Below are 18,642 nucleotides of genomic sequence, written 5' to 3' on the forward strand. Positions count from 1 at the left end.
GGAAGGTGAGAAATGAGGGGATGCCTCCCACAGCAGGATCCTTAGGGCCCAGGCCTACTCTGCCACTTCTGTCAGCCGTGGGGAGATGGGGGATCGGTGGGCCGACTGATTTCTCCAGACTATTCCTTCTGGTGTCTCCCAGAGATGAGGCCTTGGCACCAGGAGCGTAGCCTCAGGTCAACACAGGGAGTTTTCCCAGGCCTTCCGTGGGGTCAAGGTATAGACGGAGAGGTGCGCCCATCCCAGCACAGACGGAACCCGAGCTTGGCCATCCCTGGGATTCCGTGACGAGCCCTTAGACCTTTGGCAGGCGTGGGCAGAGGTGGGCCCCCTCGCTTACCTTCTGTGGAGTCTCAGGGCTTCGTGGTCTTGCTGTGACCCCGTGGCCTCAGGCTGCGGGGGTGGGGCCCAGGCCCTGCCAGGGGAAATAGCAGTCCCCTGAGAGGCCAAGGAGGGGACCGCCCAGCTTGGATTGATGGCGACCTCACAGAGTCCGACCCAGCCCTCCTGTGTGCACTGGGCTTCTGCGGCCATGCTCTGTCTGCACCCTGAGGTGCCCCCTCCTTCCCTCCTCCAGGGGCTCCAAGAACTCAGAGTCCAGGCCTCTGTCTGAGGCAGGAGTCTCTAAGGTCAGAGACCAGGGGAGGTGCAGGTGAGTGCCAGTGTTCAAGGTGAGGTACATGCTCTGAGCATGGAGCCAGGGGCTCGCCCATCCCAACCCAGAGGGGACCCCTCAGCACCCAAGTCCGATGCAGCGCACTGTCAGCTGCGGGACTTCAGGCCTCTGCTGCCTGGGCTGCACCCTGAGGACCCGTCCCACATCTTTCTGCAGGTTCAGCCCGACACAAACGCCATGCCCCTGGGTCAGAGGAGTGAGCTCTGGAAGCTGGAGGAAGACCCAGGCCCGGCCCAGGGCCTGGTGGAGGCACACCTGTCCGGGGCTGGGGAGGAGGAGGCCCCACACGCCCCCTCCTCCTCTTCCTCCTCCTCCTCCTCCCCTTCCTCCTCCTGCTCTGTCCTGTTCCTGATTCCCCTGGGGGAGGGGTCTGCTTCTGGGTCCCTGAGTCCTCCTCAGAGCCCTCAGAGTGCCTGCCCCTCCCCCACTGCCCAGGCAGCCAGGGCCTGGAGCCAGCCTGACCAGGGCTCCAGCAGCCTAGATGAGGAGGGGTCGAGCACCTGGGAGGAGCCCGAAGTCACCCAACCCTCTCTCCAGGACAAACTCCACGTGAAAGTGGCTGCCCTGGTGGGGTTCCTGCTCCTCAGATACCGCAACAAGCAGCCAACCCGCCAGGCAGAGATGCTGGAGATCGTCAGCAAAGATTACCAGGACGACTTCCCGGTGATGTTGGGCCAAGCCTCTGAGTACATGCGGCTGGTCTTTGGCATGGACATAAAGGAAGTGGACCCCAGCGACCACTGCTACGTCCTGGTCAACGTCCTGGGTCTCACCTGTGATGGGATGCTGAGCGGTAAGCATGGCATGCCCAAGACCAGCCTCCTGGGGCTGCTACTGGGGGTGATCCTCGTGGAGGATGACTGTGCCCCTGAGGGGGAGGTGTGGGAAGTGCTGGGGGTCATGGGGGTGTATGCTGGCAAAGAGCACATCATCTATGGGGAGCCCAGGGAGCTCCTCACCAAAGTCTGGGTGCAGGAAGGGTACCTGGAGTACCGGCAGGTGCCTGGCAGCGACCCTGCCCGCTACGAGTTCCTGTGGGGTCCCAGGGCCCACGCCGAAACCAGCAAGTTTCAAGTGCTGGAGTATTTGCTCCGGGTCAGACGCGGGCAGCTGGCTTCCTCCCTGGCCCTGTCTGAAGGGGCTGTGAGCGATGAGGAAGAGGGGGCCTGAGTCCCAGTGGCGGCCAGGCCCTTTCCAGGCTTTGGTGGGGTCGGCAGCTTCTCCTGCGGGGTGCTGGGCATGAAGTGAGGCCACATTTTGGTTGTTCCCTGTGTGTGTGTGAAGAGAGAGCCCCGGGAGCTCTAAGTAGGGCCGGGCCAGGGAGGATTGAGGGAAGAAAGCAGGATGAAGAGCCAGCCTCTCTGGGGGCCTGTTCTCTGCGGTGACTCTGACATCCAGAGCTTGGTTTTCTTGAGGAAGCTCTCAAATGTTGTTCCTTGGAGTAGAAGTTTTAACCAGCTTTGGCGGGTACATGTGTGCGTGACTCCATCCCACAGCATTTGTACTTACCCAGTTCAAGAGTTTTAAGAGTTTTGTCATGTTCTGGAAATAAGGTGGGAGATCTTCCCTCCTTGTTTGGGTTCTGGAATGAAATCACAGGGCATTGGCATAGGAATTTGTTGGAAAGGTGGAAGAATGGAGCAGTCAAGTGACGGGGTCAGGAAATAGGGAAATAAAAGATGATTCATTTTTGCTTCTTACTCTTTCTTGTCTGTCATTCTGCAAAAGTAACATAGATGTGTGCGCCTTCATTCACTTAGTTCTTCAAGAAAGGAGGAGAAATGACATCTCCCCACAGAGGGAGCCCTGCTCATTGGCTCATTGGCTTCTTGATTCCCAGACATGGGCTGAGCTCTGCTCTCTGGAAGGCCCTGTGTGTGAACAGTGAGGACATTAGGAGAAGCAGGACACGTCCCACCCTTAGGGGACTGTCTAGCAGCTGCACTCGTGGCAGGAAAGTGGGGAGAGGTGCCCTGAGACCTGCAGAAGAAGTGGAAGAAGGGTGAGGGAGTGCAGCTCCCGGGGCAAGCACTGCAGTGGAAGTGCCCCTGGCCTGGGTGGCTCGGGATGTCGGGTCACCGTGCTTCCTTCTGTGCAGCTGATCACCGTGAACCTGGGGGGTGACAGTGGCCCTCCTTGGAGACAGTGTACCTTAGAGGTGGCAGCAAAGTCTGAAATGGATAATTGCTCTGAGAAATTCCCTCTGGATCATGGACAAACCAGAGAGAAATCTCCTCCTGGGGCAGGAAAAGAAGGTATCCTGCACTCTCATCCCAAGGCAGTTGAACACAGTGCACAGACTAGGTGTTTTATATCCGTCATCTGCAAGTATTTCTGGAGGAATACAGTGATATTTCTTTGAAGTGGAGCCCAGAAGACTCTAGACTGGCACTCTTGTCCTAACCATGCAAAGCCAGAACCCACTGCATTTAAAAGTCATTTTAGTTTGATTATCTGGAGTGTAATTTGGACAGCTGTAAGTAAGCAAGGTCTAGGTTTTGGTGGGGGGAGAAATGAATGAAAGGAGTGGTTTGGTGGAAGAGCAGCTGGGAGAGAGGGAAGGAGCTGGTCTTTGACTCACATTCTGGGAGCTCTGTATTGTGTCCAGCTGGGACGATTCCCTCACACCTGAATGCCACACATATTCTCATATATCTCACGTATATCCTCTGATTTAGAAAATGGATTAAGTTTTACTTATGAAGCACCCTCTTTGGCTGATTAGCTATTCCATGTCCTATTGAGCTGCACATTCTCTAACATGACCTGGGTAACAAAAAAAATACCCCAGAGGAGAGAGTGGAAGGCTCTGGGATCAAAACAACATTTGAAATCACTGCCGTTCATCAAAGTTCCAATATGTGCCAGGCACTGTGCAAGGTGCTTTCCATATATTACATGCATTCCTGCAGTCCTGCAAGACGGGGCTTATCAAACTCACCTAACTCACTCACTTCAGAAAGAACCTGAGGCTCCTAGGACTTAGTCATTTTCCCAGGATCACATGGCTAGTGAGTGACAGGGCAGAGACTAGAACCCAGGTCTGAATTCATGTAGAGTCTATGCTGTGCCCCCTCACTGCAGCCTGTGGCCAACCTTCTGAGTCCTACATCATTCCTGAGGACAGCATGGTGTCTTCCAGGTGACAAAAAGAAGGATGCTGTGGCTAAGGTACTAAAAAACCTGTTGCTAAGGAAGGAAGGTGACAATGAGAATCAAACAGGTTTTGGGTACTGTCTGTGGGCTTTATTAACGTAGAGTTCTTCTTCCTGAACCTCAGAGTTCTTTGAAAACTGACTGCCCGGGCGCTGGCATTTTTTCCAGACCTGGCACTTTCCCGAATTACAGCAGCCTTTCCCTGGTATTCCCCTGTGTGCTCCTCTGTCTAACTCTTGTACCTGGCCTGCTAATGAGCTCATCACTGGTCCCCATGGAACAGCTAGGAATCACCTTCTCTCCCCCAACATAGAACCTTACTCTCTGTAGTAATCCTCTGGTCACTAAATGAATCGTTTGAAAATTAGGTGTCATCCTGTATTTGAAAGTATCTGTCACACAGGAGATGCTTGAAAAGTTCAAAGAATTCCAAGGCAAACTGACCTCAAAAACTCCTCCCCTGGGATGCCTGGGTGGCTCAGTCAGTAAAGCATCTGCCTTTGGCTCAGGTCATGATCCCAGGGTCCTGGGCTTGAGTCTCACGTCAGGCTCCCTGCTCAGTGGGGAGCCTGCTTCTCCCTCTGCCCACTGCTCCCCCTGCTTGTGCAATCTCTTTCTCTCTCTCCCTCTCACTGACAAATAAATAAAATCTTAAAAAAGAAACTCTTCCCAGCAATAAAGTCAGTCATAACAAATTATAATAGTTGCATTTGGTTAAACCCCTACTGTGTAACAATACATGGGAGAAACTTTAATGTTCATCCATAGTGTGTCTTGCTTTCCTTCCAGGATACAGGGGACACCACCTTGCCAGTCCCCTTGTAGTTAGGGAGGGTTGTGTGATGACCCTTTGCCATGGAGATGTGAGCAGAAGCATTGTTTCTCACATCCAGGCGTTTGCGAGCCAGTATGTCCATTCCATGCTGTCTCCCTTGATTCACCAGCAAACATGGTGACCCCGTGTTGAGATAGGGGAGCCACAAGATGAAAGCAACCTGGACCCAGGGTCTAGGAAAAGCAGAGGGCCCCTGCCAAACTGTATCAGAATTTGTGTGCCCAAAGATGCACTTCTGTTGTGTTAGCCCTTCAAATGTCACAGTTTGTTGCATCAGTTAACAGTTACTTTCATGCAGCCGCTTTTTTTGTTGTTAGGCTTATCTAGCAATTTTACTTAAGAAGGTAGGAGTACATATCTTCCTACTGCAAAAAACTTCTAAAAATACAGATGAGTCACAATATCCCCTTTTCAAAGTTCCCCCACAATTCAGCCTCCTCCTCAGAAGTCACCGTGACTAACAATCTAGTGTGTGTTATTTTTATTTTTTTAATTTAAAACATTTTCTTTGAGAGAGAGAAAGAGTGTGTGAGTGGAGGGAGGGGCAAAGGGAGAGAGAGAGAGAGACTCTCAAGCAGGCTCCATGCAGAGCCCAACTCGGAGCTTGGTTTCCGGACCCCGAGATCATGACTTGAACCGAAATCAAGAGTCGGACGCTTAACCAGCTGAGCCACCCAGGCGCCCCTAGTGTGTGTTATTCTAAAGGTGACTATGGCTTTTTCATAGATATGCTCTACAAATATATTGTTTTTATTCAACCTAACCCATAATACTGTGCATATTGATCTGCCACTAGCCTTTGTCACTTAATAAAATGGATGCAGGATCTTCCCATAACAGCACATATAGATCTACCTCACTTTTGAAAGTATTCCCTGGAATGTTAAAGTTTGTATATACCATAATTAATCACATAAACAATTTTTTCCTGGTAGAAACAAGTTGTTTTCCCTTTATCGTATGATTAATAAAATGAAAACAACATCTTTGACTATGAATCCTTGGGTAGATATGAATGTTTTCTAATAAGATATACATACTAACATAGACATTGGGTTAGAGTGGAGAGGGTGTGAATTGTTTAACATTTCATAAATGCGTCTGAAATTTTATTCCACAAGTGCTATACCAGTTTGCATTCTCATAAAAATTGGAAATGATTTAAGATTCTGCAATATCAACAAGACGTTTCCCCCTCTACTTTGAGAAAGAGGGACTTGGCCAGAATGATCAGCAGCCGGGGAGGAGACCAGCCAGGACACCCTCAGCTAGTGAGGGGCACTGAGAGCATCCTGGGGAAAGTGATGGCTAGAGTCCATGAGAGAAAACGAGTACGAAACCAAGTCCAGAGAGCCCCAGGCAGGCTGGCAGTCAGGGCTCTGAATCTAGAGTTCAGCTTAGGGGGAAAGGGACCAAAAGGAGAGACGGTGGAGAGGCGGAGGGATTCAGGAGAAAGAACGTGGATGGGCTGGGGAAGCCTCTGAATCCTTATCACCAGCTGGAAGTTGTGGGATGGTCTGACAGGGCAGGTCTGTTGCATGAATGGATCAGCAGCATGCCAGACACCCCACTACTGTAGAGTCCCCCTACCTCTGTCAGGAAGAGTACATTTGTCTCCCTGCCCCTGAATTCAGGTGAGCGACATCTCTTGACTACTCTAGTGGTCCAGGGCATCCTTGCCAGGGTCCCAGGGCTGGGAGCTGTCGTGATGCCTGCTGGAGTCAGGGGGCTTTCCCCCTGGGTGGAGTGCAACCCCACATAGAGGGTGGGGCTATGTGAGTGAGGGGTGGGTGACCGAGGAAGGACAGCTGAGATAGGCCAGGAATACCCAGGAGCAGTGGAAGGGAGCGTGCTGCTAGCTGCAGGCAGGGTGAAATTGGAAGGAGAAAGCCCTGGGGCTAATCACCTCAGACTCTGCAGATAAAGGGCTGGGCACGGACACACTTGAAAGCTGTCCAAATGGTGTCCACGGCTCAGACTGCCTTCCCGGGCTCCTGAGGTCGTGGCATAGCAGGGGCGGGGGTCCTGACCTGTGGCTAGGACGGCTGGCCTGTGTTGCCACCAGTTTGCAGGGTAGGCGGAAAACCTGTGGAGATGGCTTTTTCTTATTCAACTGATAAGAAAGTGTGGGCTCCAGTGCAGGACAAGGAGCATAAATGGGTTGGGGAAATCTGATAGACCATGTTTCCTAGGAAGGAAGCACCACGGACCATCCTGTTGAGAGCATCCCCACCTCCAAGATGGTGTTTGGACCTGGGGAGGAGACGTCCATGGTGACACCCTCAATAATAGTTTCCCATAGGAATTCTGAAGTTACTTGAGCAGTTGGAGAACTGTGGGTTTCAACCATGGAGGTGGAAGGCCCAGGCAGGGGGCAGGCTCCACATTTTGAATCAGGGAATGGCACCCTCCAGCAACTTGATTCATCCAGCAAACATTTACTGAACATATGCTGAGAAAGAATATCAAGTAAACAAAACAAAATAACATGACAAAGCACTTAATTCAGCCTGAATGGGAGGATGGTGAGAGATGTGATGTACAAGAGTTTTAGGAAGTTAGGAACTTTGAGATGGCAGGTAAAGTCTATAATGACCCTGAATTCTGAGATTTCTCCATTGGCAGAAGCTTTTGCTCTCATCTGAGATTGAGTATCAGGGAGGAAGAAGTGGTAGTAAGTTAATGAGCAAAGGTGTGGAGGATGCAGTCAGTGTGAGCCATGTAAGCAGTGAGCTTCTGCCAGCTGTCCAGGTGGGGCTGTCCAGTGGGTAGTAGGAAACATGGGTCTAACAGGAGAGGAGCTTGGGCTGGGCATTTTTAGGTTGCATCAGTAGGGGTAATTTGAGACCTTAGGTTTAGGTTTAAAAAAGTGTTGCATGGATAGTGGCCTACATGCTCTAGTAGGCCATCTTCTCTCCAGCAAACACAGTTGGAAACTAAAGGCACATATTAAATTTAGGAAAGACTTTAATGGGAGAAAATATCCAACCGGAAAATCAATTACAGAAAATTTTTATAAAATATATATTCTGTGTATTTGTGGCTCCTATGTATAGTTTTACAATAATGACCTTTCAATTTCACATCTGCTGTGTCAGATCACTTTTAAGGAATTTACTCTTGACAGCCTTTGGCAAAACTGAGCTTACTCTCTGCCTCCCCCAATATCCAGACACTATCTTTTCAAGTCTGGTGTGTGAGTTTTAGGCAGTTGGCAGCTCTTCAGTAACAAAAGTCGCTCATAATAAACAGATCAGGGGTCTGGAAGCACCCTTCGACTCAGATATCTAGAGGCTGGGATTCCATGATGTGTCATTTATCTAGTGGACAGTGGTCATCAAAATTTTAGGTGTAGGACCTCTTATTTCCTTCCACAGAAGAATCCCTTCCACAGAAATCCACTTCATGAACATGAGCAAGGTAGAGCACTCTTGTTGAATGGTTGAAGTGAGGACTATAATCCTAAAGTCCTTCCTAAACCCTCAAAGAAGTGGACCTTGCCACCCAGACACAGAATGCTGGGGTCCTCCTGATCACAGATGGGAAAGCTGTGTGCCAGAAGACCCTTCTTCAGACATGGACTCCCTCATGCTCCTGCACAGACACCTATCTGTGTGGACTCCAGTGCGCCCAATGCACTGACGGTGCTTTTGCTGTCTGGGTTTCCAGCACTGCCAACAGCAAAAGGTGCCCTAACCACTATGCTCTCAGCATAACTTATCATCCCATTTATTTTCCAAACTCCTCATTGGCCACTGCTCCCCTACTCCCACTCCAATCCAGACACACATTGGCACACATTATCTTTCTACCCACTTGACTATTCTCTATTCTCAGCACGGAATTAGCTGCCCTCCCTCTAACTCACCAAACCTTCTTTCCAAACCTGCCTTAAATTCTCATTTGAAAAGAGGCCCTTACTAGTGCTTTACCTGGTAGCTCTCCACTCCAAGAAACACAGTGGGCCTTCTTTACCTTCTTTTTCATGCTTCCTTCTTTTAAACGTATCCTCAGATCACATTCAAGCACCCTCAACGAGAGTATGGAACTTGGCTCATTTTATTTACACCTATTGCTTCCGCTTCCCCAGAACACTGCAAAGATGTTTTGTTTATTTCTGTCATTTACCCAGAGAGGAGTGTTGAGTCTCCACATGTAATTGTTGATGTGACTATTTCTTCTTTCAGCTCAATCAGATTCTGTTTCTTATATTTTGAAGCTCTGTTTTTAGGTGTACACACTTAAGATTGTTGTATTTTCTTGGTGAATTGACTCTTTTATCATTATGTGATGTTCCTTTCTACCCATGGTAAATTTCCTTCTTATAAAGTCAACTTTTTCTGATATTAATATAGTCACTCTAGTTTTCTATTTTTCTTATTTTTTTAATTTTCAAACTAAAATTGTTTTTTCTTTTGGTATACGGCTAAAAGTGTTATATAGATTCATGCACTCACAACCAAGATACAAAACTCTTTCATCACGCTCCCCCCCAAAAAAACCTCTCATGTGCTATTCATTGTAGTCATACTTTCCCCTGATACCTAACCTTGACAGCCACTCATGTGTTTTCTATCACTGTAGTTTTGTCTTTTTCAAAAATGCTATAGAAATAGAAGAACAGAGCATGTAATTTATCGAGCCTGGTTTCTTTCACTCAGGAAATTGCATTTGAGGCTCATCCAAGTTGTATGTATCAATAGTTTATTACTTTTCTGTTGCTGAGTAGTAACCCATTGTACGGGTATACCACAGTTTGTTTATCCATTCATCCATAGAAGGACATTTGGGTAAAAACAAACAGATTTTAGCAAATATGAATAGCTGCTATAAACATTCACAGGTATGTTTTTGTGTGAACATAGGTTCTTATTTCTTCCAGGAGTGGCATTGGTGAGTCATATAGTGTCTATATGTTTAGAAGAAATGACCAAATTATTTTCCAGAGAGGCTGTACCATTTTACATTCTGACCAGTAATATATGAGAGTTCAAGTTGCTCTTTATCCTTGTTAACATTTAGTAATGTCAGTAATTTTTAAAATTTCAGTCACCCTCAAATGTGTGTTGTGTTACCTCATCTTAATTTTAATTTGCATTTCTCTTCATTGATGTAGAACAATTTCCATGTGCGTATTTGTCATCCATATGCCCACTTTGGTGATGTGTCTATCAAGATCATTTACCCATTTTTAAAAGCCAAGATGTCCATTGACAAATGAATAAATAAAGAAGATGTGGTATATAAATATACAATGGAATATTACTCAGTCATCAGAAAGGATGAATACCTACCATTTACATCAGTGTGGATGGAACTGGAGGGTATTATGCTAAGTGGAATAAGTCAATCAGAGAAAGATAATTATAATATGGTTTCACTCATATGTGGAATATAAGAAACAGTGCAGAGGATCATAGGGGAAGGGAGGGAAAAACAGAATGGGAAGAAATCAGAGAGAGAGACAAACCATGAGAGACTCTTAACTATAGGAAACAAACTAAGGGTTGCTGGAGGGGAGGTGGGGGACATGGGGTAATTGGGTGATGGGCATTAAGGAGAGCACATGATGTGATGAGCACTGGGTGTTATATGCAACTGATGAATTATTGAACTCTACATCTGAAACTAATTATGTACTGTATGTTGGTTAATTGAATTTTTTAAAAAAGACATTCAAAAGCCATGAAAAAAATTTAAAAAAATGGGTCATTTGTTTGCTAATTTTTGAGTTTTGAAAAACTTTTATGTATTCTGGATACAAGTCTCTTGTTGGATATATGATTTGCAAATACTTTTTAACAGGCTGTAGCTTGACTTTTTATTCTGTTTTTCTCAGAGCAAAAGTTTTTAATTTTGAGGAAGTCTAACTCCGGATCATGAGATTTTCTCCTATGTTTTCCTTAAAAATTTTATAGTTTTCACTTAGCATTTAGATCGATGATACATTTTACCTTGATTTTGTACTATAAAGTGTTAGGTTTAAGTAGAGGTTCTTTTTGTTTCTTTTTTTAAAAATATGGGTGTCCAATTGTTCTATTACCATTTATTGAAAAGACCAACATTTCTCAATTGAACTGTCTTACTCCTTCATAAAAAACTCTACTGGTCCTCTTTGTGTGGGTCTATTTCTGGACTCTAATCAGTTCTACCAATCTATGTGTATATCCTTTAGCTAATACCACACCATCTTGATTATTATAGCTTTATCTTAGAATCAAGTAGTGTGATTCTTCTGACTTTATTCTACTTTTTCATAGTTTTTTTAGCTATTCTATTTCCTTTGCCTTTCCATAAACTTGTTGAATCAGCTAGTTTATATCCAAAAACATCCTGCTGGAATTTTGATTGGATTGTTTTGACTGTATAGATCAATTTAGTGAGAATTGACATCTTCACTATGTGAGTCTACCAGTCCATGAACACAGTATATCTCTGTACTTACTACTTAAGTCTCGATTCCTTTTATCAGCATTTTGTGTTTTCAGCATACAGATCCTGTGCATATCTTATTAGATTTATACCTAAGTATTGCATTTTTGGAGCTATTGAAAGTAAGATTTTAATTTTGGGTTTCCAATTTTTTTAATTTTAGTTTTATGTAAATACAATTAATTTTTGTGTATTATCTTGTATCCTGCAACCTTGCTGAACTTATCGTTTCCTTGTGATATTCCCTAAGTGCCTCCCAGGCTATCTGATATGAAAAGATCCACTGAGTGCCTGCCAATTCAGCAAATGTGCTCCATGCCTTCCTAAGCTGGCTAGAGGTTCTTACTACTCACTACTAGCAGTTCTTCCAGGTGCCACAATGCCAAGTGCCTCACCCTCTGAAAAGACCATGGACTGGGACGTCTGGGTGGCTCAGTTGGTTAAGCGTCTGCCTTTGGCTTAGGTCATGATTCCAGGATCCTGGTATCAAGTCCCACATCGGACTCCCTGCTCCATGGGAATCCTGCTTCTCCCTCTGCCTGCTGCTCCGCCTGCTTGTGCGCTCACTCATGCTCACTCTCTCTCTCTGATAAATAATAATAATAAAAAGACCATGGACTGGCCAGACAGAGACCTGTCCACTCAGCCTAAGCCCTTTGACCCCAGGAGGTAGAGGTTAGAGTCATGATACATTGTTTGCACCAGAGAGGTGACTTAGTGCAGCTGTGTCCAGTACCCACTGTGTGCTAAACTCTGGTGCCTAAGAAGGCTGCTAGATGTTGGGGGGAGGCAGAGTCAAGCCTGCCCTTTGACTAAGGCAAAGTCCTGGGGTATTCCATTCCCATCCATTCTGGACCCACTGCAGCCACAGCCTCCACTTTAGTCAGCTTCCATGCAAAATAGTGGGAAGAGAAAAGTGGTAAAAGAAAAGAGGAAGGAAGAGTAGACCTGATCTCTAGGCTGCAGAAATAGGCCAACTATACAGAAGCATTAGGGAAGGAAATGAAAAGCAATCCCTTTGTATGTAAGAGGGGAGCTGATAGTCTCTGCTGTGGTTGTATTTCAAATGCAGAAAACTGATTAAATAGCATTCTGAAGGTGCTGCAAAGGTGAAAGTAAGGATCTCTGAAAATCAGAGAGACAGCAGGAAAGCCAGAACTGGACAGTTAGCCCAGACCTGGTTCTCTAAAAAGAACACACGCCCCCAAGTTGGGGAAAACATTACTGTTGGGGTAATATCATCCTGCAGGGCACCCACTTGCTTAAGGCCCCATTTGCCTTCTTAGGACTACCTGCAATGCAGCAAGACTTCAGGCATTAATGGATGGGTTTCTCCACACCCCCTACCCACATCACGTGCTCTTGAAGGTTTCTTCTCTCCCTTCATCCAACAGCTAGACACGAGTCACCCCCTAAATAATCAGAAACAAAGACTGCAAATACAAGATAGACTATTAAGGAGAAAAAAAAAAAAAAAAAAAAACAGCGGTCTTTGATCCAAGCACCAGACAGAATGACTTCAATGCATACTTCCCACTTTGAATGTAAAGACACTCAACTCTGAGGAGAGGAGGAAATAAGATTAAGAAACCAAGACACTCAGTTAGAAGGTGCAGAGCCTCAGACCTGTGTGGAATAGTAATTGCCTAACCCTCTCCTACCCCCATTCTTGCCTGACTTTCCCCTATCTCCTGCCAAGTCTGCAATCCTCACTGCCTATGATGCCTGTAAAGCAAACCCCAGAGGATGAACTGGAGACTTTGAGGAATGATGAGGATTAAAGGGAGAGTCAGGCCTTGATTACAGTAGACTATAAAGAACTGGTTGAAATCACTCCCTGAGAAAAACCTTGTTTTTTTAAACAGGAAGGAAGGGGAGGGAGGAAAGAAGAAAGGGAGGTAAGGAGGAAGGAGAAAAGGGAGGAAAGAAGGGAGGGAAGGAAAAGAAATTACTTATAAATTCAAGAAGCAAATAATTGACAGGGCTTATTTGGGGGGGGTGTTGGTGGGCGAAAAGAAGGGGAAGCAGAAGAAAGTAAGAAGGTTAATGAAAAACCATCCAGTGACAGAAGCCTTGGACAAAGGGTTAGGAAATTCACGTTCTAGTCACTGCTCTACCACTGACTTACTAAGTTACAAGTGCAATCCCTTCTCTGGGTCTCAGTCTCTTCACCTTTGCACCGGGGGTATGTGGAGACAGTGCTGCCACCAAGGTTCCTGCATGCTTTGCGGTCATGGGAGAAAGGTAGACCTGCTAACATAGAATTAGGCTATCAGTGGGGATATATAACATTTACTCAAATTAGTAATGGAGTCAGTAAATACAAATGTCAGCTGTTTATGAGAGGTTTCTAATACTCCCAACCACCCACTATTTTACATAAATCTCATCATATTGCTCATATTATGCTGCAACTTGCCCTTTTAAAAAACAGCTTTATTGAGATACAATTCACATACCATAAAATTCACGTATTTAAAGTGTACAATTCAGTGGTTTTTAGTACATTTACAGTTATGCAACCATCACCACAGTCAACTTTAGAACATTCCCATCAACCCAATAAGAAACCCTGTATCCATTAGTATTCACTCCCCATTTCCTCCCAATCCCACCCCCCAGCCATAGATACTTACCTAGTCTACTTTCTGTTTCTACAAGTTTGTCTATTACAGACCTTCCAGATCAATGGAATCATACAATATGTGGCCTTTCATGTCTGTCTTCTTTCACTTAGCATGTTTTCAAGAGCTTCATCCATCCATGTTATAGCCTGTATCATTACTTCACTTTGTATGGTCAAGTAATAGTCCATTGTATGGATATGCCACACATAGTGTTTACCTATTCACCCACTGATGAGCATTTAGGTTGTTTCCAACTTCTGGGTATTGTAAATAATGCTACTGGAAGTATGCACATTCAAATTTTGTGTGAACATATATTTTCATTTCCCTTGATTATATACCCAGGAGTAGAATTGTTGGGTCAAACAATGACTCAATGTTTACCTTTTTGAACAACTGCCAAACCGTTTTCCACAGTGGATGCACCCTTACACATTCCCATCAGCAGGGCATGAGTGTCCCAATTTCTCCACGCCCTTGCCAACAATTGTTATTACCTGCCTTTTAGATTCTAGCTATCCTAATGGGTGTGAAGTGGTATCTAACTGTAGTTTTGATTTGCATTTTACTAGTAATCAACAATCTTGAGCTTCTTTTCATGTAGTTATTGGTCATTCATACGTATTCTTTGGAGAGATATCTATTTAAATATTTTGCCCATGTTTTAAATTGCGATGTTTGTCCTTTTATTTTTGAGTTGTAAGAATTCTTTTTTTTAATATTTTTCATTTTTTGTTTTGTTTTGTTTATTTGAGAGAGAGAGAGAATGAGCACGAGAGGGGGAGGGACAGAGTGAAAGGGAGAAACAGGCTCTCCACTGAGTGGGGAGACCAATGTGAGGCTCGATCCCAGGATCCTGGGATCATGACCGAGCCGAAGGCAGACACTTAACGGACTGAGCCACGCAGGCACCCCAAATTCTTTATATACTCTGGGTACCAGTGCCTTATAAAATATAGAATTTAAAAATATAATTTTCCAGGATACAGTTTTCTCCTCTACCGATTGCCTTGGCAATAACAGGTAAATTTCCTTACCATCCTATTTATCTGGCAGGCTTATTACTGTTTATCATTTTACTGATAGTTTAGTGAGTTCGTAAGCAGGGGACTTTCTATTAAGCCTCCTATTAATCTCACATTAGACTTCCTACTTTAAGCAGGCTCTAGACTTTATCTTCAATCTTTTGTACTTTCCATCCTATGTACTTCCATCAAGATGGAAGCTCCAGGCTTCCAAGATTTTCCAGAAACCCCAGGGATGAAAGCTGACTTTGAAACTCTCTCACTTCCCAGGATTCCCACTCCAATTTCATTTATGGCTTCTGTCAATTCCATACTTGAATGCCAAAAAGTGATGCATTAAGAAGCTTTGATTTACTGGGGCACCTGGGTGGCTCAGTTGGTTAAGCATCCGACTCTTGATTTTGGCTCAGGTCATGATCTCAGGGTCCTGGGATCAAGCCCCGCGTTGGTCTCCATGCTCAGCAGGGAGTCTGCTAGAGAATTCTCTCTCTCACTCTCTCTCTGCCCCTTCCACCCCTCTCTCCTCCAAAAATAAATCTTTTTTATTTTATTTTTTATTTATAAAATATTATCCTTTATTTATTTTTATTTTTTTAATTATGTTACGTTAGTCACCATACCATACATCTGTTTTTGATGTAGTGATCCATGATTCATTGTTTGTGTATAACACCCAGTGGTCTATGCAATACGTGTCCCCCTTAATACCCATCACCAGGCTAACCCATCCCCCCACCTCCCCTCCCTTCAAGGAGAAGATTTGATTTACTTACTTGACACAAAGAGAAGCTTTGATTTACTTACTTGACACTTTAGTTATTTTCATGAGGAAGGTATTCAGAATATTAAGAAAATGTATGTTGTAAAAAAATGGAAGTCTGCATTCACTTTTTAATTTTTTTTATTTTGAGGTAATTATAGATTGAAGGAAGCTGCAAAGATAGTACAGAGAGGTCCTGTGTACCCTTTACCCAGTTTCACCGAGGGGTTACTATAGCACCATATCAAAACCAAGAAACTGACACCAATACAATGTATTAGTATAGTTATATCAATGTAGCACGACTATAGATTTGTGCATCCACCACCACAATCATGATACAGAATTATCCCATCATTACAAAGACTTCCCTTGTGCTACCTCAATCTCTCCATAATCATACTCATCCCTCTCCCCTCACAATTCCTAGCCCATGAAAACCAACTGTCTGTTCTCCATTTCTAGAGCTTTATTATTTCAAGAAAGTTTATCATGGAACTATACAGTATGAGACCTTTGGAGATTGGATGTTTTCATTATGAATAATACCCTTTGGGTCATACAAATTGTTGCATATATCAAAAGTTTGCTCATTTTTATTGCTGAGTAGTAGTCCATGATATGTAAGCAGCACAGTTTCTCTAACCATTTCTTTAGTAAAGGACATCTTGGTTGTTTGCGATTTTTTTACTATTACAAATAAAAGTACAGTGATATTCTTGTTTACTTTCAATTTACTTATATCATTATATTTGCAATGAGTTCCTTATACATACCATATAGTTGGGTCATTTTTTAAATCTACTCTTTCACTATTTGTCATTCAACTGATGTATTTAGACCATTTGGTCTAATGTAATTATGGAAATGTTGGGGCTTAAGTCTGACATTTATTTTTTTAAATAGAATTTGTTTTTCAGAGCAGTTTTAAATTCACAGCAAAACTGAGAGGAAGGTACAGGGATTTCCCATATACTTCCTGCCCTGACACATGGATAGTCTTCTGCTTTACCAATGTCCCCCACCAGAGTGGTACATTTGTTACAATTGATTGACCTACATTGACACATCATTATCATCCAAAATTCATAATTTACATTAGAGTTGACTCTTGCTGTTGTACATTCTATGGGTTTGGGCAAATGTATAATCACATGTATCTGCCATTATAATATCATTCAGAGTAGTTTCACTGCCCTGAAAACACTCTGTGCTCTGCTTATTCATGCTTTCTTTGCACTAACCCCTGGCAACAACTGACCCTTTTACAGTCTCCATAGTTGTACCTTTTCCAGAACGTCATATAGTTAGAATCATACAGTATGTAGCCTTTTCATATTGACTTCTTTGACTTAGCGATATGCATTGAAGTTCTTTTCATGGCTCAATAGCTTATTTATTTTCAGTGTTAAATTTTGGTGTACCATTGTCTGGATGTACCCGTTTGTTTATCCATTCACCTACTGAAGTATACCTTGGTTGCTTCCAAGTTTTGGCAATTATTAATAAAGCTCCTATAAACATTCATGTGCAGGTATTTGTATGGACGTGTTTTCAACTCCTTTGGGTAAATGCCAAAGAGTGCAATTGCTGTATTGTATGGTTAAGAGCATAGTTTTGTAAGAAACCTCTAAACTGCATTCCAAAGCGGATGTACTATCTTGCATTCCCACTAGGAATGAATGAGAGTTTCTGTTGCTTCACATTCTCGACAGCACTTGGTGTTGTCAGTGTTTTCGATTTTGACTATTCTAATAGGTGTGCAGTAGTATCTTGTTGTTTTAATTTGCATTTCTCTGAGGACTTATGATGTGGAGCATCTTTTCATATGCTTATTTGCCCTCCATATATCTTTGTTGCTGAGTGCTCTGTTTAGATCTTTGAAACATTTTTAATCAGGTTCTTTCTTTTCTTATTGTTGAATTTTAAGAGTTCTTTGTATATTTTGGATAACAGTATTTTATCAGGTAATGTCTTTGCAAAGATTTTCTTCCAGTCTAAGGCTTGTCTTTCCATTCTCTTGGCAATATCTTTTGTAGAGCAATTTTTTTTTTTATTTTAGTGAAGTCCAGCTTATCAATTATTTCTTTCATGGATGGTGCCCTTGGTGTTGTTTCTAGAGTCATCTCCAAACTTAAGGTCATCTAGATTTTCTCCTGTATTATCTTCTAGAAATTCTATGTTCTTGTGCTTTACATTTTGGTCTATGATCCACTTTGATTTAATTATGGTGAAATGTGTAAGGTCTGTGTCTAGGTTCATTTTTGTATGTGCATGTCCAATTTCCCATCACCATTTATTGAAAAGATTGCTTTTCTTCATTATATTGATTTTGATCCTGTGTCAAAAATCAGTTGACTATATTTATGTAGGGCTCTTCATTGTGTGCCATTCATCTGTCTATTTTCTCACTAATACTAAACTGCTTTGATTATTGTAGCTCCATAACTTTCCTTAAAAGATTTTATTTATTTGAGAGAGAGAGAGAGAGAGCACAAGGAGGGGGGAGGGACAGAGGGAGAGGGAGAAGCAGACTCCCCTCTGAGCAGGGAGCCTGAGGTGAGGTTCCATCGCAGAATCCTGAGATCATGACCTGAGCAGAAGGCAAATACCTAATTGGCTGACCCACCTAGGTGCCCCTGTAGCTCTATAACTTTTGAAGTCCGGTAGTGTCAGGTCTCAAACTTTGTGCTTTTCCTTCAATATTGTGTTGACTATTCTGGGTCTTTTTTCTTTCAATTTAAACTTTAAAATCAGTTTTTGTCATATCCACAAAATAACTTTGTGGGATTTTGATTGGGATTGCATCACATCTATAGATCAAGTTGGGAAGAACTGACATCTTGACAATATGGAGTCTTCCTGTCCATGAACATGAAATATTTCTCCATTAATTTAGTTTTTCTTTAATTTTGTTCATCAGAGTTTTGTGGTTTTCCTCATATGAACTTTGTAAGCATTGTTTTTGAACTTCTACCTATTTCATCTTGGGTAGTACTAATGTGAATTGTATTGTGTTTTAAATTTCTAACTCCATTTTTTTCACTACTGGTATATAGGAAAGCAATTAACTTTTGTATACTAACTTGAATCCTGTAACCTTGCTAAAACTGCTTATTCCAGAATTGTTA

General features: G+C 43.6%; 1 protein-coding gene across 1 annotated transcript; it reads left to right on the forward strand.

Annotated features, from left to right (window-relative positions):
• Window positions 1-853: 853 nt before the first annotated feature.
• LOC148164296 (melanoma-associated antigen 8-like) lies at window positions 854-1,846 on the forward strand. The gene has a single exon (XM_088023595.1). It carries the CDS (start codon window positions 854-856, stop codon window positions 1,844-1,846), a length of 993 nt encoding a protein of 330 aa, XP_087879721.1.
• Window positions 1,847-18,642: the final 16,796 nt, after the last annotated feature.

Source organism: Eumetopias jubatus, unplaced genomic scaffold, assembly GCF_037043125.1.
Source record: "Eumetopias jubatus isolate StellerSeaLion01/CBP00866 unplaced genomic scaffold, mEumJub1_p1.0 scaffold_5, whole genome shotgun sequence".
In the NCBI taxonomy this organism is placed as follows: Eukaryota; Metazoa; Chordata; class Mammalia; order Carnivora; family Otariidae; genus Eumetopias; species Eumetopias jubatus.